The following is a 22,674-nucleotide window of genomic DNA, read 5'->3' on the forward strand; positions in this document are numbered from 1 at the left end:
TTCAGTTTCGGATTTAACACATTTGTAAATATTTATATACTTTTTAATAAATGTTTTGTTAAAAATTATGATTTTTTTATTGTTATTATTCTAAATCGATAGCCATTCTTTATTATATACAAGTTATATAAATTACGGAAACTTAATTCACTATACTTATAATCATTGTATCAGTGAATTTCGAAATACAGTCAAAACCGTTTATGGCGACATCGTTTAGAACAACATACCGGTTAAATTGACCAAAATCAAAGGTCCTGGCTGAATGTTATATACATATCTTTCCTATTAATACCTGTCACCGGTTGTTACAACTATCGGTTTTTACGACTCAATATGAGTAGTCCCTTCGATGTCGTTATAACAGATTTTGACTGTATCTCAAATTAAAGTGTAGTAATATGTCAATTATTATCTAAAACAATCGTGAATGAAGGCATTAGTAATCATTATAATAAATATAATTGCTAATGTTAAGATGGATGGATGGATGTTTGTTTTTAGGTATGTTATGTTTGTAGTGGACTGTATTAAATGAAAGTTCTTCTTGATCGGAGATGCTAACGCCTTTATTGCTCCCAAACGATTGGACCATTGTGACAATTTACAATAGCTATTTATACTAAGTTCGCCGCGACTCCAACAAACGTAACACTGTGCCGCGCCGTTCTTTAGCGGGCTCAAGTTAAAACAACGCCGCGTCTTTCGATGTAGGTTGATAAAGGATTTACAAAGAAACCCTTTAGCGGCCCGCTGTGGCGCCACAAGATAAACATAGAACCTACGATAATTCTTTGAAATCTTAAACTTGTCGCGACGCGAGTTCAAGGGCGGCACGTGTAACATGCGTTGGTAATTACGTCGCCAACAATGTTTATAGGTCAACGGATCTCACTAAAATTTGGTAGAACGTAGTCTAGAAGAGTAATAATTACGCTAGTTTGCTTATATATTGCAAATAATAGATGGATAAAGGAGACAATTTAATTTTAATTAATATTATTTTATTTATCTAAAAGTCAATATATATTTCATAACAATGTCCATAATTAGAATAAATATAAATATCAAACCAAATATTTTCAACCCACATTTAACTTTAAAGATCAATTATAAAAAATCACACTATTCATAAAGTCTATTTTAGACTTATTGGACCCTAGAATAAATTTTTATTGTCACATACGATAAGTAAAACATAGGAATGTACAATTTGATCTAGTTTTCATTTTTAAAGTCACTTCACTATTATGTTGTAAGATAAGCTAGTAATGTAATAAACTATAATCTTAAGATACTTTAACAATAATAGCTTAAAAGACTTTCCGAATTAAACGAAGAAATTTAATTCATCACTGAATTATTGAAAATGGTCATTAACATATAAAAAGGGGAGGAAAACAAAAGCTTTAAGATTTTCTCTTAATTAGTTGCTTTAAAAATGAATATCCAATACTAGATGTTAAACTGAGTTAATTAATGTTTAGTAAAATTATTACTTAGGAACAACCATAGATCATTAGATACATATAGAAATCTATCGCAGCATATAAAAAAAAATTAACAAAACAATTCAAACACATTACCATATATGACAATTAAATTATAGTATTCATATTACAGTCATATTATAGCCTTCCAAAATAATAAAAAAAAATCCAAAAATATTGATAAAAACCTTAATACTATGCAATATTAATAGTTTAGTTATTATATGTGGAAGCGGATACATTTCCTCCATGACCGGTCCAATTTGTATGTACGAAGTCACCTGGTTTGGTGAGCAATTCGTATGTATGGGCTCCGAAATAATCACGTTGTGCCTATAAAAACGAAAACATATTGAAAAAGTATTCAATTGTAGTCTGACAAGGAAAAAAAAACATGTTTTAGAAAACGTATGGAATAAGTTCAATAACAGCAATTTAATATCTTACTAATCTATATATATATATATAAAAGAAAGTCGTGTTAGTTACACTATTTATAACTCGAGAACGGCTGAATCGATTTGACTGAAAATTGGTGGGCAGGTAGCTTAGAACCAGGAAACGGACATAGGATAATTTTTACCCCGTTTTCTATTTTTTATTCCGCGCGGACGGAGTCGCGGTTAAAAGCTAGTATTATATATGAATGATTAAATGGATGGATATTTGTTAAAAGGTATCTCCAGAATGCATCAAAGGATCTCGCTGAAATTTACCATCAATGTAGAACATAGTCTGGAAGAACACATAGGTTTTTTTTTTTTTTTGATGAAATTACCTGTAATAGATTAGCGGGTAATACATCAGAGCTGTATCCGTCGTAGAATGCCAATGCCGCTGAGAATGTCGGCGATGGTACACCTGATAACGCAGCTTGTGCAACCACACGGCGCAAAGACATTTGAGAATTGGACACTTGCTTAGAGAAATATGGATCCAGTAATAAGTTGGTAAGCGCTGGATTCTTGGTGTATGCTTCCTGTGTACAAAATATATGAATTTATTAATTGTAACTGATGATATATTACGTAATAGCAGTAGACAAAGACGGCTCTACATTAATGTTGCCAACATGCCAAATAAAATGTGGTATATTAACTTGCCTTAATGTTGCCTAAGAAAGCACTCCTAATGATGCAACCTCCACGCCACATCAGAGCAATGCTGCCATAGTTCAAATGCCACTTGTTTACCTGAAATTATCATTGATTAATTACTAGAACTGTACTAGTTTAGTAGTTCATTTATTTTTGAAAATTTTACCATATCTTTTATGCAAATTATTTTATCAAATTACTATATTAGTTAATGTTTTGACTATAGAAATTATAATTTAATTTCACTACTCTCTCTCTCTCTCTCACACACAAACACACACAGGCAATTAAAAAATCCTTTTCTATAAAATTATGAAATAGTATAACTGTCCTCGTGAATGGACTTTGATGTTTGAATGACATAGTTCTTTTCAAATATCATTGCGGGTCACATTTACTACACATCTTAATCTGAAAGCTACATAAATTTGAAATGAGATATACTATAATTAGATTTACCTGAGCTGCTTCTCTCAGTAGCATGAATCCTTGCGCGTAAGAAATCACCTTACTGGCGTAAAGCGCTTTGCGGAGATTTTCGATGAACTCCGCCTTGTTACCATCGAATTTCACAACAGACTTCGAAAGAGTTTTGCTTGACTTAATACGTTCATCTGATGATGGAATAATATTTATTATATTAAAGTTTCTTACAAATATTTGCTAAGTCCTCACGCCACTAGCACACTGACATATGTGAGCTATAAAATATACAACTAAATACCTTTAAGTGCGGAAAGACATCTAGCGAATACAGCTTCCCCAATTAGAGTAACAGGCACACCATACTCCAGAGCACTGATCACGGTCCATTTGCCAGTACCTTTCTGGCCGGCTGCATCACGGATCTTAGGCAGCAAATACGAACCTGAAACATTATGAATAATTAATACAACATTAACGAAATAACTATAATCAACTATAAAAAGTATAAAAATATAATAACACCTTATTCATCAAGATTAATAGATCACCTCTAGTATACTTAACAATAATTTTTTAACAAAACATTTATTTATTTACATACCGTCAGAATCCTTGAATTTCAATATATCCGATGTGATATCAATCAAGAATGAATCCAATTCTCCTTTGCCCCAATCAGAGAAAACTTTTGCTATCTCACCCTGTTCTAAATCTGAAAAGTCAACAACATTTAATCAATTACATTATTTTATCATTAAATCACAATGATGTTAATATGATAAGACAGTAAATTACGCTATCATTAAATGGCAAAGCGATAGTAAAATACTCACTAAGAACATCTTTCATTAGATGATAAGCTTCGCAAATAAGTTGCATATCACCATACTCGATACCATTGTGGACCATTTTTACAAAATGACCGGCGCCATCCTCGCCAACCCAATCGCAGCACGGCTCATTGTTCACTTTAGCACAAATTGCCTAAAAAATAAGAAAAACTTAAGTTACAATTTTTATGAGATATCTTGGCGGCTCGGAATATCGTACGATCTGCTGCGCAGAACACAATTTATAGGTAACAGGGCGTAAAAGCTTGCCTGAAGCGGCCACTGGGCAGGGTACAAAAGACCTTGAGCCGCCAAGGTATTTGAAAAGGCGCATACCTTGTTTTGCGCACAAAGTGCCCAGATTTATTCACATAAGAATGTTGATGAACACATATGTTACAAGTTTCAAGTCCGAAAAAGTCAGTGAGTCTGATATTTTTAAAATAATGCATATTTTAAACGTAAACCCTTGAAAAAAAAAATATTTAGGTAAATAGTTTTATCTTTTGTTAAAATTTGTATTTTTCCAGCGATTTTTGATAGATTTAGACCAATGACATGCACATTTTTATTTAAAAAGTATGTGGTGACAACACTTTTACTCAACTTTAAGGCCTTCTGCAAACTAGAACTAAATTACACTTACTTGGAATATAGGTTTGACTGCAGGCCAAGCAGCGGGGTGACCTCCAGGCATTAGAGAAGGCCCATAGCGTGCACCATCCTCTCCGCCACTAACCTACAAACAATAATAACCTAAGCACACTTATCATAAGAAATATGTCCACAAGTGATATCTTCCTTAAAGGCCGGCAACGCATTTGCGATTCCTCTCGCGTTGCGGATGTGCATGGGCGTCGGATCAAATAACTTTAGGCGATCCGTTGCTCGTTTGCCCCCTTCTCCTATAAAAAAAAACCTTGTCCACTTACCCCCATTCCAATATAAAGAATTCCAGTTGGTGCTAATTCCTTGCACCATCTCTGTGTGTCAGTGTACTGAGAATTACCACCATCAATTATAATATCACCTTTCTCTAACAACGGTAAAAGATTCTTAACAAATGCATCCACAGCCGAGCCCGCTGTAACAGAAATATCTAATTAGTTTTTTTTCTTTTACTAATTTATATCTATTTTAAAACAAAAAAAAATAATAAAGTGTTTTTCATAAATATGAGGAGAATATGTGGCATTAAAGATATGTGTGCTTATTCGCCTCTAAAAAAACAAGGTTTTTCTATGGATGTTTAAGTAGAACCTAACAGAATATATAAAGTTCTTCCTGTAAACAAAATAATCTCTCAACAAAGCTATGAATAAGGTCCCAGTTTCCTTATATTTACATAAAATAACATGTTTGTTAAGTCTTAAAACATTTTGTATTCACTCAACAATAAAGTATAAGTAAGGTCATTACAATAGCTTTTCAATTTAAATCAGGGTCATTTGGAATTATACTTTGTATTGATTTGTGTATTCGACAGCCAGTACTTAATGCAACAACTTATTTTATTTAGTAAACATTATTAAGGTTATTTCGAAAATTTGCAACTTTTTACAACAAATAAACATGTTCAAATGAAAATGAAACATTAAAGCACAATACTTTGTTTCCTATAGTGCTTCAAAATTCAAAGAAATTCATTATCATCATGTGATAAGAACTTGTTATTGGAATGACATAAGATTAATACTAGTTATGCCATTCAAACGGTCTGCAAGTTTACTTTTGTACATTAAAATTGTATGGACTGAACATATTAAACTATTATTACTAACCTTTGACTAAAAGCATAACTTTCCTGGGTTTCTTTAACTTCTGTACCATATCTTCTAATGATTTGGCACCAATGATTTTTGTTCCTTTTGCCTCATTTGCAAGGAAATGGTCGACCTGTTAAAGTTAAAACATTTTTTTTAGTTCAATTGCTGTTAATTATTAATTAATAAATTAATTTTAACAAATTACGTTTATGGCATTTATTTGCATGCAAATTAGTATATCTCATTTGAAACAGGCAAATATTAAATTAGTTTGAATATAAATAAATAACAAAGAAAGAAATTCTATGTCTACTTTTGTAACATTTTATTTCTCAAGGTGACCTATGTAAACATGTTTTAATGTATCTTCAACTGCAATAACAGAATTTTGTGAGTTAAATTTCTTTTATAGAAGAATAAGGTCAGTAAACCATTTCTTTTCAAATGAGTAACCCGCTGCCTAGTGTCTGTAGATATCTGCAACACTAGAGACTGCATAGGCCTTACTTCTACACAAAACATTGACTGTTTCTGTAAAATGAATAACAGACTAAAACAACATATACCTTTTCAACAGTCCTGTTGTAAGCACAGACAACAAATCCTTTAGAATCCATGTTGAGAATAAGATTTTGGCCCATAACAGCCAGCCCGATGAGAGCAATATCAGCTTTGGGTCTAAAAAACAATATTATATTGATCATCATATACTATTTTTTTTTTACTAAGACAATCAGAAATTACTATTAGAACTAAAATAGTATATTAAAACAATATTAAAATACTGAATTATGACCTTACTTAGAGGTAAACTCTAGAAACAATATGACTTTTAATTAAGAAGTCAAATTATATATCTTCTTAATATAAAATTCTACAATTTTATTTATAGTTTTTATATAGCTATTTTAGTATTGTGTATAGAAATAATAAATAATAACTGAAACTTGTATTAAAACACTAGCAGTTGTCCGTGACTTCGTCAGATTAGAAATTTTAAAAAAGTAACCTATAACATTGCCACATGAGTCAGCTACTGTACTATCAAAATGTGGCTTTGCAGATAGACAAAAATTATAAAAATTATTGAATTTTACAGAAAAATTTTGAAGTAAGCAGGTGTTTTGATATTATTAGCTTAAAGTATATCTTACTTAAAGTTGTAAAAAGATTATTTAAGCTTTTCTTTAGTTTTATGTCTCATAAAAGTCTACTGTCAGTTAGTGTCGTATCTTACTAATATTATGAATGCAAATGTTTAGATGCATGGATATTTCTTAGAAGGTATCTTTAGAATCGTGTAAATGGATCTCACTGAACTTTGGGATAAATGTAGAACATAGTTTGGAGGAACACATAGGTTAGTAATTAAGTTTTTTTTTTATTCCCCACATATGAAGTCACAGGCTTGTATAAATATAACCTTAAATTACATTATTTTCCTAATCATGTTATAAGAATCTGTAGTCATCAGTTGTCATATTTTATACAGTATTTGCTGAACTGCTTTTACAATAACTTGTAACTTGATTGTAAAAATAGAACATACATCTTTAATAGTTTTAAATGATAAGACTAATTACAAATGGAATAAAAATGACAAGCATGAAAATTGTTTCTTAAATGATTGTATTATAGAAAGGTTTTAAATATTCATTAACTATATGTTATCATAAATACAGCATATTGTTACTCTAAACTAGTTACTGAAGGTATATGCACGGTTTACAATGACCTAAGTAAAGTTCACCTTCAAATAACCTTGCACATTACATGTTCTAAAACTTTAGTTTTGTTTAGTTTACAAATAATGACTTATGGAAACTTCTAATCAAGTAATTTATTATGTTTTATATTCTTACACCTGTAAATGAATTAAAATTTTAAGTTCTAAAGAGTTGAAGAAACTTACATTTACTTCTCTATTCTACTTTAATTATTGTAATTTAAGCATTGGTGAATAAGTTGTAATTTAAGTCTGCATATTGCTAAATTATTGAATTATATCCAAATTTTTAAATTGCAAACATAAAGTTAAGTTATTCTGGTTAGTAAAAACTGGCGGTTAAACAAAATTACGACATTGGACATGACTAATCACTTAGGTAATTGGAATCGTAAAAGCAAAGGGTAATGTAAAAGAAATAAATAATTGAGGTTATGCCAATACTTACTCAGCCATTGTTTCCAAATTTATTACGGAATGTTTATGGAATGAAACTATCAAAGCGACTCCAACTTTATTTTTAGTCAAGTGGAATGTACTAGTACTGTGCAAAGACGGCAAGCTAATGACAAACGTGCGGGCCGCTAACTCTAACTTAAATTCGCTTATGTGTCATGTCAACGTCAATTAATTCCAGAGAGTAAATATAATTTGACAGACTATAAATTAATTCATAAACAAGCGAAAAACTTAATGAATTAATTTTTAATTTTTAAGAGGACAATATACTCAATTACAATAAAAGTTTCTATAAACCCATTAGGGTTTGTCCAGATACTTAGTGCAGCAACTTAGTGAGCATATTTAATAGAAGGTATCTCCGAATACTCAAAGGATCTTAGTGAAATTTAGCACAGATGTAGAATGTAATCTGGAAGAACACATTTGCTACTATTAAAGTTTTTTTTAATACATGCGGTTGGAGTCGTTGGCGTGGCGACAGCAAGTCCACGATAAGGTTTTTAAAGTTCTTATTTATTCATATTATATTCCGATGTATGTACGCTTACCATAGACATAATATAAAATATTACAAGTAGGATAAATTATTGTAAGTTAGTGGAATCATAAAATCGATGATGATGATGGACGGTGATAAGGGTGAAGAATGTTTATACGGGGTACCGTAGAATCTGTGTTTGCGGTAGATGTGTTAAATCAGCGCTGAAATGAATCCGAGTTCAGCTCTCATATCTTTGGACCATTGGGCTGCGGCTCTACAACTAAATAGGCAGCTCACGGCTGAATGCGACTAACTACAACAATGTGAGCCTATGAGCCGCGAGCCGCAGGGTAACCAATAGTACGCTCGCGACTCGCGGCTCGTCATACTGCCCGGTGACTCCAGCTTGCAGCTCGAAACGCAAATATTGACTTTATGCAGGTTCAAATTGTGCTGAGGTGCGAACTGGTTCACTGATCTTTTTGACACCTGCAAACCGTGAGCAGATCTCCAGGTAATTAATTTTACTTGAGTACCCATTCCTATTTATTTACTAATAACCCAATGACCATGGGTTTCTGAGACCAAAATCCCAATTTAAAATATATTCTAAATGTTCTGTCAAAGATAATGGCGATCAAAGATAACGACTAATAACAGTGATAACGATATGTTCTATATATAGATTGGTGTCGGAAGCCAACTGTGAGACTCTTCCTTCTTTTTGGAAAAAGCGAGCCCGTGATTGTACGCCACTTACCAGAAAAGTGAAAATGTTTCCCTGATACTTTAAAATTGCTGTTGTAGATGAGGGTTTGTTGGTTGGTTCATTGTCTATGTTCTATCCCCCAGAAGATTATTATATTTTTATACCAGATATTTATTTTGATGGGAATTTGACATTTTAAGTGAGAAATATTAGTTAAATAAAAATGTGTTTGTTTTACAAAAAGTTGTTTCTATTATCTTTGTGGGGCGGGAGGGGGTTATTTTGTCATATTCTAAAACACGCTATTAAGTTTTTTTGAGTCACTCAGTATATAGGGAAGATGATGTTATTTCACGTCGGGGAGTCAGTACTCACTACAGTGACCAGATCTAGACTAAGTGTACCAATGACAATCATCATTTGAGATGGGCATTATTTCGAAATTAAGTTGCGAAGTACCTGAATTTATCAATTTGACGTGTACAGTGTCTTGAGTACTGAGTCTCTTTTTTCTAAACAGTTTTTAATAGCTTAGAAATATTCGACGCCATCTTTAGACTAGCAGTTGACCGCAACTTCGTCCGCGCGGATTACAAAAAATTATCTCGACAAAATTAAAAAAGTAAAGCTTTTTAGTAAGGATAATATTCGGTGAAAGTGTAGCTTCCCAAGAATTTTTGAAATTGATTCAATACTTTCGGAACCTATACACTACAAACAAACAATCAAATCTTTGATATTAAAATTTACGCGACTCTGACCGCGCGGAATAACAAAAAATAAATAATTTGTAGCTTATGTGTTCTTCCAGACTTTGTTCTACATCTGTGCCAAATTTCATTGAGATCCGTTGAGCCGTTCTGGAGATACCTTAAAAAAAAAACAACCATCCATCCACCTAAAATTATAAATGCGAATGCATTACATATTCGTTTGTACGAAATGTAATGCAACCCACTGCGAACTCGACGCGGAAACTGCTACTGCAATAACTATGTATGCTGTGGAAACAAATCAGCAAATCACTATTTAAATGTACTAAACAAGAAATATTGTTCTAAAGCATTGGAAAAAAGAAGATGGTGGATGATATCTTAATTATTAGTATTAAATATAACATAACTATTTAATACAATAAAAATAACAAGCTTGGCACGTAGTCGTGAATGTGGGTCGCGGGACAAAATATCGTCTTGGCTAGACATTAGTGCCGTGAATGTGAATGTGGATGATGTTCGCAGAGTTCGCGTGTGTCCGCGCTCGTTTACGCCTAGTTCTATAATCAGACATTGCAACACTTCACATCTGTCTACGTGATTATTTATATTAAACTAACTAATGTCATTTAAAAATTAAATCCAGTATTTTCGACTCATCCTACATTAATTCCCTATACATTTATTTCTCCGAGGCTATAAATATTTTTCAGCATATTAACACATCAAATTATCGATTAATCAAAAAATTACACAACGATTACAACAAAATACTTTGACAATTAGACCACAATTAACAATGTCAATGTGTTGCAATCAGTTCCTATTTAAGTTATTGTACTCTTTGAGTTACTCTGTGGTATTATATTTATTTTGCTGACTTTTATAAACCAATTTTACTCCTGTTTACTATTAAAATGTTGCTAAATTTATTTGCGTATTCTAGAATAAATTTTATGTTGAACTAAAATGTTAATTATATAAAAAAATACGAATAAATGCATAAAACTGTGCTCTGAAATTCATTTATGTAGTATATTGAAGAAAACTGTCAACAGTCATGGTATATGGAATCGTTTTTGCAGCATTCTTGGTAGTATTTTGGCTTCCATGTGTGAAGAGAGGGCTATGGACTAAACCGGGACCTGTTTACGCAAAGGATCGTAAAAACCGTTTGTTTCAAATCACACCAACTGGCCAGTGCTGCGATGAAAAATGATCAGAATTGTGGATTTTGGTTCGTGTTTCGTAAATGTATTTTAAGTGTAATCTTTGAATAGATTATTATTTTGATGATTTATTACATTATTTAATGAATCATATACTATTTTTATTAACCGCTTTAAGTTGGTTAAGGGTTGGTATTTTCAACAAAATAATGAGGACATTATTATTAGTAAAAGAGAAGTACTCGCTTTTTAGAAAAAAAACTACATTTATAATAGTCAGACGCAGAGGTCGAACATAAAGTGAAGATGACGAAATCATCGCAATATTAAGAAATAAGTACCAAATAGACGTTTACGTCTGATATCAGATTCTAAAAAGCAATGCCTTAAAACGTTTCCTGCTTAGGCCGGTTTCTAAGTGCTTCTGTAACCGTAGTCTTAGATCGTTATAGTAGTTTACAACTATGGATTGCAATGCACAGCATTAATTATCGTCGTGGGTAGCGCATGTACATACTTCCCCACTATGGTCTCGGAGCCTAACCTAAGTTTTGAGTGACTAGGTCTTAGTTAACCACGCTGGCCTAGTGCGGGTTGATTAATTTCACACACATCGACATGGCGGGGATCGAATCTAGGAACTGAAAATTACGGTCCGGTCCGGTCAGGTGCTTAACTCTGCGTCACCGACGCTTTCTCTGACGCTCTACAAGATTGCAAGAAATGCATAAAGTTTGATAAAAGTTAATAACAACTCCTTAGGTTCGGGTACTTTATTTAAGATTCACATTTAAACATTGATTTGTAGTTACAGGTTTCATCTACTTAGCTACATTTTTCTATTGGTTTGCACAGGAATATTATTCGGTTTCATTAAATGTTATATTGTATTTTACTGATAGATTTTGACGGCCAACACACATGTTCAAAAACATATCAAACAGTGATTTTAATTATGTTTTGTACGGGTGTTTCAATGTGATATTTCGACGTGGTTGTAAGTGTAAGGTTACATTTTAGGACGTTGTGTGTTGTAGAAGTCACAATATATCCCAGAGGGTGAGTTTTACTTGAGTTTAATATGTTATACACTAACATCAAGATAAACATCAACAATATGATCTAAAACATCCATTCAAATGTCTACAAAGAATGATCGTAATTTAATTTATACTATTTCAAGATTGTATTACGATTAATCTTTTTAATTTTTATCTAATAACATTTCTTTTCATCCTACTACTTAAGTGTATAACAAAGAACATCAATATATTTTTTAAAGTTTTTTTCTCATTTTTTAAAAACAAATATTTTCCTAAAACACTTAATATATAAGAGTATGTAAAGAGTAGATAACCACATAGGGTAATTTTCAAATTAACAGTATAAAATAGTCGTTGGATTTTTGGTAAAGAGTAGTAAAGTATTGTGTCATAATTTGACAAAGGCATATAAGGTAAAATTCAGTACGTCTTTGTAAATAAGAAATTATAAAAAAAAATATAAATGATAAATTTCATTTCAGTGCAGGGTTTAGAATTCATGTAGAATTTAGAATTCATGTACGGAAGATTGAAACATTCGACATTCATTTAAATTTAAATCAACTCAATCTTACACCTTCAATAATTCCTAAACATCATAATGCGCAGAAGAAATAAAAAAGAATCAAGTAGCAAAGTCGGACATCCTACAGCAACATTGAATCTTCAAATACATCAATAAGCTTACTGTTTAGCGATCAGAGAAGTACAATGCGTACACATACATGCATTACATATTTAATCTTTGTAACAACACCGATAACGTTCTTAAATTATGACTATTAGAATATTTTGATACATATTATATTTTCATAGACACCAAGTAACTACTATTTCATTTCAGATTCAGTGCGGATTTCTTTCCACTACGAATAAAACACATAATGATGCTATATCTGAAAGCAGTCCATACTAGGAGAACTACGTACGATGATATAGATAACAGCGTGAGTTGTAAACAGGGAGCGATGGTCGATGAGCCTTAATGGCGAAGCAAACGTGAGATATTGATCGATTGTCGTGCCGGTTAGTTCAAGGTATGCTTATCTTACACCGCTCCGTGTCTAAATACTCCCACGCTTTGTCTATATCTACAATCCAGGACCCATAAATTACAACTCTGGCTGGTAACTACACCTGTCATTCAAATAAAATGTCAAACTTAGGCCTTTCATAATATCTACCAGCACCATTTGTAAAGCCATCGGCAACAAATCCATCCGTCCTCTTCTTCATCGTCCTCCTCCTCATCCTCGACTAAATCTTCCTCCTCATCCTCCTCAGGGGGTTGGCCTCATTGAGGCAACCCTTGGTATTCCTCGCGTCATTCCTCCTCATCATCGTCATCATCCTGGGGCTCTTCATCCATGAACTCAAGATCGTCAAGAATCCCAGCTTCGCCCACTGTCGGTTGGTTAGTAATAACAAGCTCCTTAAGTTCAACAGCGTCTGGTTCGCCTTCGTCTTCACAATCATCTTGCGAAATTTTATTTGTGGTATTTATCTCGTCATTTTCTGGCTGTTGATCATCCAAAGTTATGACAGGGGGACAGGCTCCCTCGATGTCATCCAAAAAGAGAGCTTCGCTGTATTGCGCTACGATTTCTTGAATTTCTTTACGAAGATCTTGCGGATCAGTGATAATTTCATAAGTGGCGGTATCCCTAGGATCCTCGGGGTCCTGAGGAGCATCTGTTTCTTGAGTATTTTCAGTTTCCTCAGAAACGCCAGTGGTATTGCCTGTTACGTCGCCAGTTGTTTTGCCAGTCGTAGCGCCAGATCTACTGCTTCTGCTCCTAAATTAAAAACGTCAAATTAGTTTTAAAAATATTTTTTGTAATTAAAATTGATTCCCAAACATAAAGTTTGGTTAACGTTAGTATAGTAATGTTTAATAAAAAAAAAATCTTGCCTTTGGAAAAGCATCCGCAGGAACCTCATCTGTCATCCCTCAAACTTCGCCTGCCACGTGCCGCTGCCGAAGAAGGATCTAGGAACAAAACAAAAGTCTATAAGTGTTTTGGTATTTTAGAGTCAAAGAATTTTGATGTATTCAGACAACACAAAAACAAAAATACATTTCAATGTAAGCATAGCTCAATAAAATACAAGGCAGCTAGAGTTTATTGCTGCCTAGTGTTAAGTAGACTACATAAATGGTTAAAATAATTTAAAAAAATCGCACTTGCATTTTGCCTCACTGTATTTACATGAATTTAACCTTCCTATACCCGCGCCAAATGTTTTAACACCTATACCCGCGCACGGTGTGACAGACCGTAACTTTGACTCCTATTATCTGGTTATTTTTCTATTAAACTGTTTATATTTTTTTACTTTACAGGAACTATAGGATGTAATAAAACAAAAAATATCATTTGTTAGCATAAACTATTTAATACTGTAATGACTATCAGTCTTTCCATAACAGCCTTAAAAAAGTCACATTTTTTCGTATAGTCTTGAAAAACAAACATAAAACTCTTTATTCTAAAAACAAACATAAAATACCTTATAATTCTTTAAAAATCACATATTTTGAGATTAATGTAAAATAAAATTAGTTACATATTACAGTTTTCAAAGCAGTCAGAACATACCATAACAGCATGTTCTAAACAAAAATATTTGGTACAAGCGGCGCAGTTGTACCGTGTTTTTCTATTTTTTTTTGATTCGCAATATCCACATCGACCAATTTTATTATTGTTAGATGCAGCTGCAGATTCAGGGCCATCTAATTTGCATATTTCATTGAGCCTCAACCTCAGTGTCCTTGGCAGAGAAAAAGTGGGAGCTCGTCGCCGAGGATTTAGTAATTCGTAAGACAGTGTTTCCAAAAACATTCTGCGGCTAATCTTCTTGTTAGCATTATTCAAAAGATATAAAACAAACGAATTTATTCTTGCCACGTTCATCAAACTGTAAAATATAACCATAGGCCTAGGTGGCCTATGGTAATATTTTTTGTGCCTATATCATCAATCTTCTGACTCTGAGAATCATTCTCTCAGTCCGAAGACTGAATTTTATCTTCAAAATTACGTTTTTCTTCTTGGGCTGGACTACCATCTTCAACTTCGCTATCAAATTCATCATCATAATTAGAGTCTGAACTTTCTTCCTCCAACGACTATCGAATACGTTCTTCATTCATTTTTGAAGCATTTATAACCTAAAAATTCATAAATCGAAATAGTAGTTGTACACAAGTAAAATGCAAGACAAATCATTACATAAAAACAAATAAATAACATGTATATACACATAAACAAAAAAATATGACTTACGTAAAAAGTTGATCGTGTACCCGCGTCGGTGTCACAGACCGATGAGACCGTATTAGGCCTAGGAATGCTGCTCGCACTACTTCGTGCCACGTACTAACCAAAAGCGAGCCCCAAATCGTGCAGCTAGCAGAAAGCGCGAACTCTCAAAGTTCTTGGAAAAAAAAAAATTTACGAAAAACTGTTTCGTCGGTCTCACAGACATTTGCGCGGGTATAGGAAGGTTAAGAAATTTTTTAACAACTATTCACTTATTGAAAAAGTTAATACTCGTACATATCAGTTAACGAGACGTTTTCCAATACATGCGCAAAATTTTTAATGCACCGTTGAGATTTCAAAAATTTCTTATTTCAAATTCTATTCGTCATAAAAAATGTGTTTATTCGCATCAGTCTTATTATCAAATCGCGGCGAAATCAAAATGGCGACGCAACGATATTGATTGATTCGCAGCGCATGACACCCAGCAGCGCCGATACAAGTTATTGATTGCAATTTGCGCAAGCCATAAAATATCATCAAATCTATCAGTCATCCAAAAATATCTTTGTCATCAACCATTTTATTCAAATGAACCACGAAGATTTAGTTATAATGAAAGATATTATATTTTTCTATCAATGTATTTGCGGTCAATTGTCATCCTAGCGCTAGGCACAATGAAGAATATGGATCCAGTGACCTAAAATGGCTGTCCTTACAGAGACGCGCATGCGCGGTGAATTTGGCGGTCAACTTATTTTACTCAAATTAATTCTCAATATCGAAATCGTTAACATTCAGAACCGTATATTTTTCAGATTATAATAGAATGTCATTTATTCATAAAAAAATCACATTTCTCGATATATTTCACAAGGTATCGTCTTATCGCGAGAGCGAAAAAAAGGATGATGGGTGCCAGCATCTAAAATGGCTGCTATTACACGTATGCGCATGTGCGGTGACATGGCGACCATCTTGTTCATGTTAAATTGTTCTCACAAAATCGATAAAATTGTATTCTAAAATTTGGATATTGCAATAGAATTTAATCTTTATTTTTAAAAAAGTAATTGCGTATATCTTAAAGTATCTTCCGATAATTACATCTACACATAGCTTTATCATCCTATCGAACAAAGGACGTAACAAGACAGCCATCTTGTTTAACGCAAATACTTGTTGCAAAATCGATAACATTTATAAAAAATTGAAATTCTTTCATATAAATACAAAAAAAACCTGCACTTCTAATAAATGTACATTTCTATTAAGACGTTGTGCAATTTGTATGTGTTTTATAATTGTAATCCTAGCGCTAGGGCAAAAAATATTCTACGGTGCGAACACGCAAGATGGCTGCCACTACAAGAATGCGCATGTGCGGTGACATGGCAGCCATCTCAAATTTTTCTCGCAAAATCGATAACCTGGATGACGTAACAAAAATATTTTCTAATTATAAATTATTATAAAGGAACAATAGACATTATAAAGGAACAGCTACAGCATTTAAAACTGAATAATATTACAAATTAAATAAATCATTGTAAAAATTAAATTTGAACATACATTGAAAGTTTTATATGTAATTACTTACCCAGCAATAGACTTCGCCCGCCTCTCTGGACTCATCTCAAGATCAGGGGTCGTACTCTCGATCTGTGATCGACGCCATAACAAATATTTGAGCAGCTTCGCCAACAAAATCAGCTTTCTTAAATTCATTGTGCCAATCCTTCACTCAGGGAGATTTCTTTGGCTTTCAGCTCCAAAAAAAGGAAGGGCACGCCCTTCTGAATTATGGGAACACAATTCAAGACACAACTACTTTGTAGGCACCGCACCGTCAAAATGAATATCGGATTTCAGCTCGAGGTGCCTGGACGGGTTCGAGCATGCGCAGTTTAGCTCTCAGAAAATCAATGATTGTCGAACAATGGATAAGGTACTTGCATAACACTTAAGACTAGCTTATAGCCGTGACTTCGCTTGTGTAGAATAACTACTACAGTAAGCAATGTCTTTTTTAGGAAAATTGGCGGCCTATGTTTATTTCCAAGGTGCAATATATGCTTTTATATAAAAACCAGAATTAGTGCATAAAATTATGTTATTGAAAAACAAAGCAATTTTTTTGGAGATAAGACTCCTCAAGTTATTGAATTAGAAGGGTAATTAAAGAGATTACTGGTATGGGTTTGAGTTATATGTATAATATAATCCCCTGTTTTAATGTGTGTTTATCTGTATAATCTTAAAATTGGTCAAAGTTTAAAAATAATGTTTTCATTACAAGATGAATGAAATCCTTGAATAACTTCATAATAAAAATATGTAGTTATAAAAATTATATTTAATTTTTTTGGTTAATGTAATTACGAAATGTATTTAATTCTAATGTTACGTACCCTGCTCGTGCGACTTGTTGATGGTAGAATAATTTCTAAGAGGTTAGTTTGACTGGTTACATTTCTCATCTTTGTAAGAGGTGGGTGCTTAGTGGAATATGAAAACGCCAATCCACGTCTCAAACTCGACCTGAAACATTAAAATCATATCATACTTTTGCTTATGTCAAATAGATCGATTCGAAAGACCAAACCTGGTTTGCTGACCCACACATAGAGTAGGATAAGGATAGAGAGATGATCATTTCTTTTTACAATAAGATAAAAATGTAATTGTATCATCATCATCATTAGCTTGTGTCAGTCCACCGCTAGACACAAGTCTTCGGGTACTTATATTAATATCTTATTTTTATAGAATACGATGGCAAACGAGCGAGCAGGTTACGTGATGTTATTCGATGGTCGAAGGTATTATGAACAAGAAAATAAATGGTAGATGCGTTGTCTACAGTTTTAAAACGGAACAGAAATGGATATTCCTTTTTCCTATACATCCCGTCGCAAGTTAAATGTTTTTCCACTGTCTTTATGAGAAACTTGTGGTCGGGGGAAATAGCTTAAGATTGGGCCCCCATTAAACGCTCAACTAACAGAAATACTGTGTTATTGCCCTGATCGAACGGGCCATACGTCCATAAGAATCTGCAGCACTCATAGCATTAGACTCTACCACTTTTAAAGTTACAACCCTTCTACTGTTGTCAATAGAATCAATTTGACCAATAGTTTCTGCAGAAATGGTAAACTAAAATTATGATAGGGCGGAAACGTTGGTCATCGTAGTTATTGTTAAGATAGCCAAAAAATTTTAGAACGGCTTCCAGGATGCAGGATTTAATCAAGGGAATAAGGGCAACAAACAGTTTTTCGTAAGAATCTTTATGGAAATTTAGCAGTGGACAGCTTTGGGCTTACCTTGGTAATTGTAAGTATTTAATGTCATTTTATTTTTGTTGGTATAGTAGCCATTATTAAGCCAGTGGTAGTTAAATCACATGTTTATAATTTATCGAGTGAATTATTTGGTGGACTATTTTTGTCAGCTATCTTAAAGATTAAGCTAGTGATTCATGAAAGCCCTAACTGATAGCACTAAATACTGACCAGTAGATAAAAAATGTGACTGTACTTTTTTTGTACCTACCTGCGAAAGACCGTGTAAACGATAATCTTGACTGATTAACTTCTGCCGAGATAGAAGTGTGCAGTCGAAAAGAGGTTGGAATTTACAAAATAAAAGGAAATTACATTTTTAAATAAAATGTCTACTTCTAGAATGAAAACATGGAAATGTCTTTTCATTTATGAGTGATGTGTATGTACATAATATGAATGGACTGAGAGATGAATAATATTTAAAAACTACATAATTAATAACTTTAAAAATTTATAATACAAATTACATAGATAAAGTAATAAATAGTCTATTAAAAGTAAAAATGCGGAAGGTGAAAAAACATATCGTAAGCTAAAAGTATTCGAAGGAAATGCTAAAGTAGTTCTACGTTATAAGCTTAAGACATTTTAATAAATGGTTGCCTAATTAATAATTTAACTTTTAATTTACATTGAAAAAAAAAAGTTTACAGGGCAAAGGGAATTTTAGAACACTTGTAGGATGATGTAAAAGAACTTCAGCATAGATTAGTGACAGTTAGTTGAACTCAGCCGTAGGGAACCGTGGGTGTCCACTGAATAAACATCCCATGTAAAAGATGGTCTCTTGGAAAGATATAGTCTCTTTCATTCTCACATTTTCTTTCTAAAAACAGATATATTAATATGTTTTTGTACAGATGTTTAGACAGTGGAAACTTACATTAACATACTCTAAATATGTATGAATAGTAAAGAAGTTAGACTCCTTAGAAAGTGTACGGAAATATTTTATTTCTGCACTGTCCTATGGATATCACTTTAGTCAATTACGAGACTTACCTAGATTTTTCAATCATTTGTTTGAGATGAAATAATCCTGTGGGCGTTATAAGGAGTTTAAATTTATGTACAAACATGCTTTATAATTATATTTTTACTTATTTTTCATAAATACATGAATATATCCTAAGACAAAATTTACACCAATATTTACATGTTTTAAAAAGTTTTGTTTTATCTCAATTATACTCATTCTAAATACCTTTTATAAATACAATACTATCCTATCATTTTCCTATCATTATATTAGGTCCTTACATATGAAATTGGCGTTTTTCGTACTGGCCACTTTAATCACGAATTTCTCCTCTTTGGTAAGGAATTCCAAATTCAAATTTGTACAGCTATAGACTCATGTATTTGTGGTTCGATGACCGTCATTCATTTGTTTTTTTCTTCTGTTTTTTTCTGTTTGCGTCACTCATTTTACAAAATGGAAAACTTAAAATATCGCATTATTTATGAGTACGAGTTCCGCCGTGGCACTAGTGCTGCGGAAACGACTCGAAGGGTGAATGATGTGTATGGCGGTCGTGTTGCAAAAGAAAACACAGTTCGTTTTTGGTTCCAACGTTTTCGTTCTGGAAATTTCGATCTGCAGAACAAGCCCCGTGGACGGCCTGAGACTCAAGTTGATAATGAAGAGCTGAAGGCTATTGTGGAAGCGGATCCATCGCAAACCACGTCCGAGTTAGCTGCAGGCTGCGATGTTAGTGATAAAACTGTTTTAATTCACTTGAAGCAAATTGGGATGATTAAAACGCTTGAAAGGTGGATACCTCACGAATTGACTGAAGCAAACCGGCAAACGCGCGTCGACTGTTGCGTTACATTACTAAACCGGCACAATAATGAAGGTATTTTAAACCGAATCATTACCTGTGATGAAAAATGGGTTCTTTACGATAATCGGAAGCGCTCAGCGCAATGGTTGGATCCTGGCCAGCCAGCCAAATCCTGCCCCAAGTGAAAATTAACCCCAAAAAAGTTACTTGTAAGCGTTTGGTGGACTAGTGCCGGTATTGTTCATTACAGTTTTCTCAAATCTGGCCAGACTATTATGGCTGATGTCTATTGTCAGCAATTACAAACCATGATGGAAAAGCTAGCGGCTAAACAACCTAGGCTGGTCAATCGCTCCACGCCACTGCTGCTTCACGACAACGCTAGACCACACACTGCGCAACAGACGGCTACTAAATTAGAAGAGCTTCAATTGGAAAGTCTAAGACATCCTCCGTACTCCCCGGACCTTGCTCCAACAGATTACCATTTTTTTTCGAAATTTGGATAACTTCTTGCAAGGGAAAAAATTCAACTCCGATGGGGGAGTCCAAATCGCCTTCAAAGATTTTATTGATTCCCGTCCGACTGGTTTTTTTAAAGGTAAAGGGATCAATGAACTACCTATGAGATGGCAAAAGTGCATAGAAAATAATGGTTCATACTTTGATTAATTAAATATATTATATTAAAAAATATTCGACTTTTTGTTACTCCCATACAAAACGCCAATTTCATATGTAAGGACCTAATATTTACTTTAATCACAACCTTAGAGATAACATACATATGCTTATTATATACGATAAATAACTCGTAAATTTCCTGACTTGATAGAAAAATCCAATGCCATTCACTTAATCACCTCATTAAATACAAACTTCAGATTCAAGATGTACTTGAAAAATTTGTTTTTACCAAAGTTTAAGAAATCCAACGTAATTTTGCTTTTTTTTTTAATTAAACTAATTCATATAATAAATATTTACTATCTACTCTTTCTAGTTTACTAATTTTTCTATAGGACTAACTAAAATTAAATAGGGTAAAACACATATATTTTGAAAGAAACTTTACACTTTATTCATTTTTGTAAAGTTAATTACAACATTTATAAATTCAAAAAGGGGATCAATGCTAGTTTGAAAAACTACACATCTAAGTAAACACACTACTTGTTTAGTTGTAAATATACACATTTGAATATATATAAACATTATTATTATTTACATATGTACACATATCAGACATTATTAAAAAACGTATCAAAGAAATCAGCGTGCGTTTCGGAGGCCTAATTTTAGTCCGCTTTCCCTTCTCACCCTTTTCTTATAAGCCAAGGAAGGGAACGGAAAGTGGATATATCGATGGATGGGTATATATTCTTTTTCTGTGAGTCCACTCTTCCGTCGATAAAAGGTAGGCAAAGCATCTGCAATTGCGGATGTCTATTGGCAGCGGTCGCTATGCTATTTCGTCATATTCAGGTGGCCGCATGCTCGTTTGTCACCTTATGATATTAAACCTCATCCTCACCCGCCCTTTGAGATCTTTTTGGTATGAATTTCTTAAATTCCTTGTTTCGTGCTCTCCTACGTAGTAATAGAAATCTATATTTGCTTTACTTTGATATATCAGTTAGTTTACTCTTTTGTTATGTAACGATTTAAGATAAACTGATATTTCAGTATCAAAATAAACTTCTTTACATTGCATAAATCTCCAGGAAGATATGTTTTCTTATAATATATGTATAATCTTAAGATCAATAAAATTTCGTTTAACCAATATTTTACAATTCCACTACAGGATTGTCATAGGATGACCACCTTACGGTCAGAATGTTTAATTCCTGGATTAACTCAACTCCCTTTGTAATACGAGCTATACAACTAGCGTACCTTGTAAACTGCCTGAGATAATGTAATAAATTCCTAGCATGCTTTTGCTGCATAATGTTTGAAGCGCCGTGCGTAGCGTTTGGTAATATTATTAGTTCAACAGATGATATTGTATCACTGAGTTTACATTGATACACTAAGTTATAATTGCACATTCACTAATTAAGCTTTCTAGTACTATAGCACTGTTACTGTTCAAGGTGCTGTAAATGTAGCTTTAATGCCTGGAGTTGCGATGCGACTTGTTGTCAGTCAATTAATAGAAATGGTCATGCCTGCTGGGACTGGTGGGGGGATAGCTGGTGCCTCGGTGGTCGGGGCTTAAGAAGAGTTGATGCTGAGCTGCTGCCCTGTTTCGCAGCAATTGCTCCTGATGCGTTTGATACATCTGCTCTGAAGCCGATTGCGGGCTGTAACATATATCGATAGTGACGTCGTTACAAATCAAGAC

The 22,674-nt window shown here is 33.3% G+C and overlaps 3 protein-coding genes across 3 annotated transcripts in view; all 3 read right to left on the reverse strand.

Moving 5' to 3' along the window:
* Positions 1–1,468: 1,468 nt before the first annotated feature.
* On the reverse strand, positions 1,469–7,910 carry LOC106717054 (6-phosphogluconate dehydrogenase, decarboxylating). The gene is made up of 12 exons (XM_014510741.2): positions 7,784–7,910; positions 6,176–6,287; positions 5,625–5,739; positions 4,776–4,927; positions 4,490–4,582; positions 3,847–3,997; positions 3,615–3,725; positions 3,312–3,455; positions 3,047–3,201; positions 2,594–2,683; positions 2,269–2,469; positions 1,469–1,823 (listed from the first exon to the last, which is right to left on the reverse strand). Exons 1-12 carry the CDS (start codon positions 7,789–7,791, stop codon positions 1,704–1,706), a joined length of 1,452 nt encoding a protein of 483 aa, XP_014366227.1. The 5' UTR covers positions 7,792–7,910; the 3' UTR covers positions 1,469–1,703.
* A 4,459-nt stretch (positions 7,911–12,369) lies between these two features.
* Positions 12,370–17,274, reverse strand: LOC106717061. Its single transcript, XM_014510749.2, has 3 exons — positions 16,788–17,274; positions 13,828–13,905; positions 12,370–13,711 (listed from the first exon to the last, which is right to left on the reverse strand). The coding sequence occupies exons 2-3, from the start codon at positions 13,854–13,856 to the stop codon at positions 13,240–13,242; spliced, it is 501 nt and encodes a 166-aa protein (XP_014366235.2). The 5' UTR covers positions 13,857–13,905; positions 16,788–17,274; the 3' UTR covers positions 12,370–13,239.
* Positions 14,926–22,674, reverse strand: part of LOC106716982 — a 36,875-nt gene continuing 29,126 nt past the window's right edge. Inside the window, exons 20-22 of the mRNA XM_045686118.1 lie at positions 22,499–22,633; positions 17,599–17,728; positions 14,926–15,048 (exon numbers count right to left, since the gene is read on the reverse strand). Of these exons, the coding sequence (XP_045542074.1) occupies positions 14,926–15,048; positions 17,599–17,728; positions 22,499–22,633 (388 nt within the window). The remainder of the gene's footprint in view (positions 15,049–17,598; positions 17,729–22,498; positions 22,634–22,674) is intronic.

This window comes from Papilio machaon, chromosome Z, assembly GCF_912999745.1.
Source record: "Papilio machaon chromosome Z, ilPapMach1.1, whole genome shotgun sequence".
NCBI lineage: Eukaryota > Metazoa > Arthropoda > Insecta > Lepidoptera > Papilionidae > Papilio > Papilio machaon.

What these genes read in the sequence shown, in the direction of transcription:
- LOC106717054 (XM_014510741.2), bottom strand. An exon ending in GAAATTCAAGGATTCTGACG is followed by an intron (nt 3,456 to 3,614) that starts GTATGTAAATAA and finishes ATAATGTTTCAG; the next exon opens with GTTCGTATTTGCTGCCTAAG. An exon ending in TACCCGCTAATCTATTACAG is followed by an intron (nt 1,824 to 2,268) that starts GTAATTTCATCA and finishes TCGTTTTTATAG; the next exon opens with GCACAACGTGATTATTTCGG.
- LOC106717061 (XM_014510749.2), bottom strand. Translation starts at nt 13,856, where the DNA reads ATGAGGTTCCTGCGGATGCTTTTCCAAAG. An exon ending in CTGCGGATGCTTTTCCAAAG is followed by an intron (nt 13,712 to 13,827) that starts GCAAGATTTTTT and finishes TTTTTAATTTAG; the next exon opens with GAGCAGAAGCAGTAGATCTG.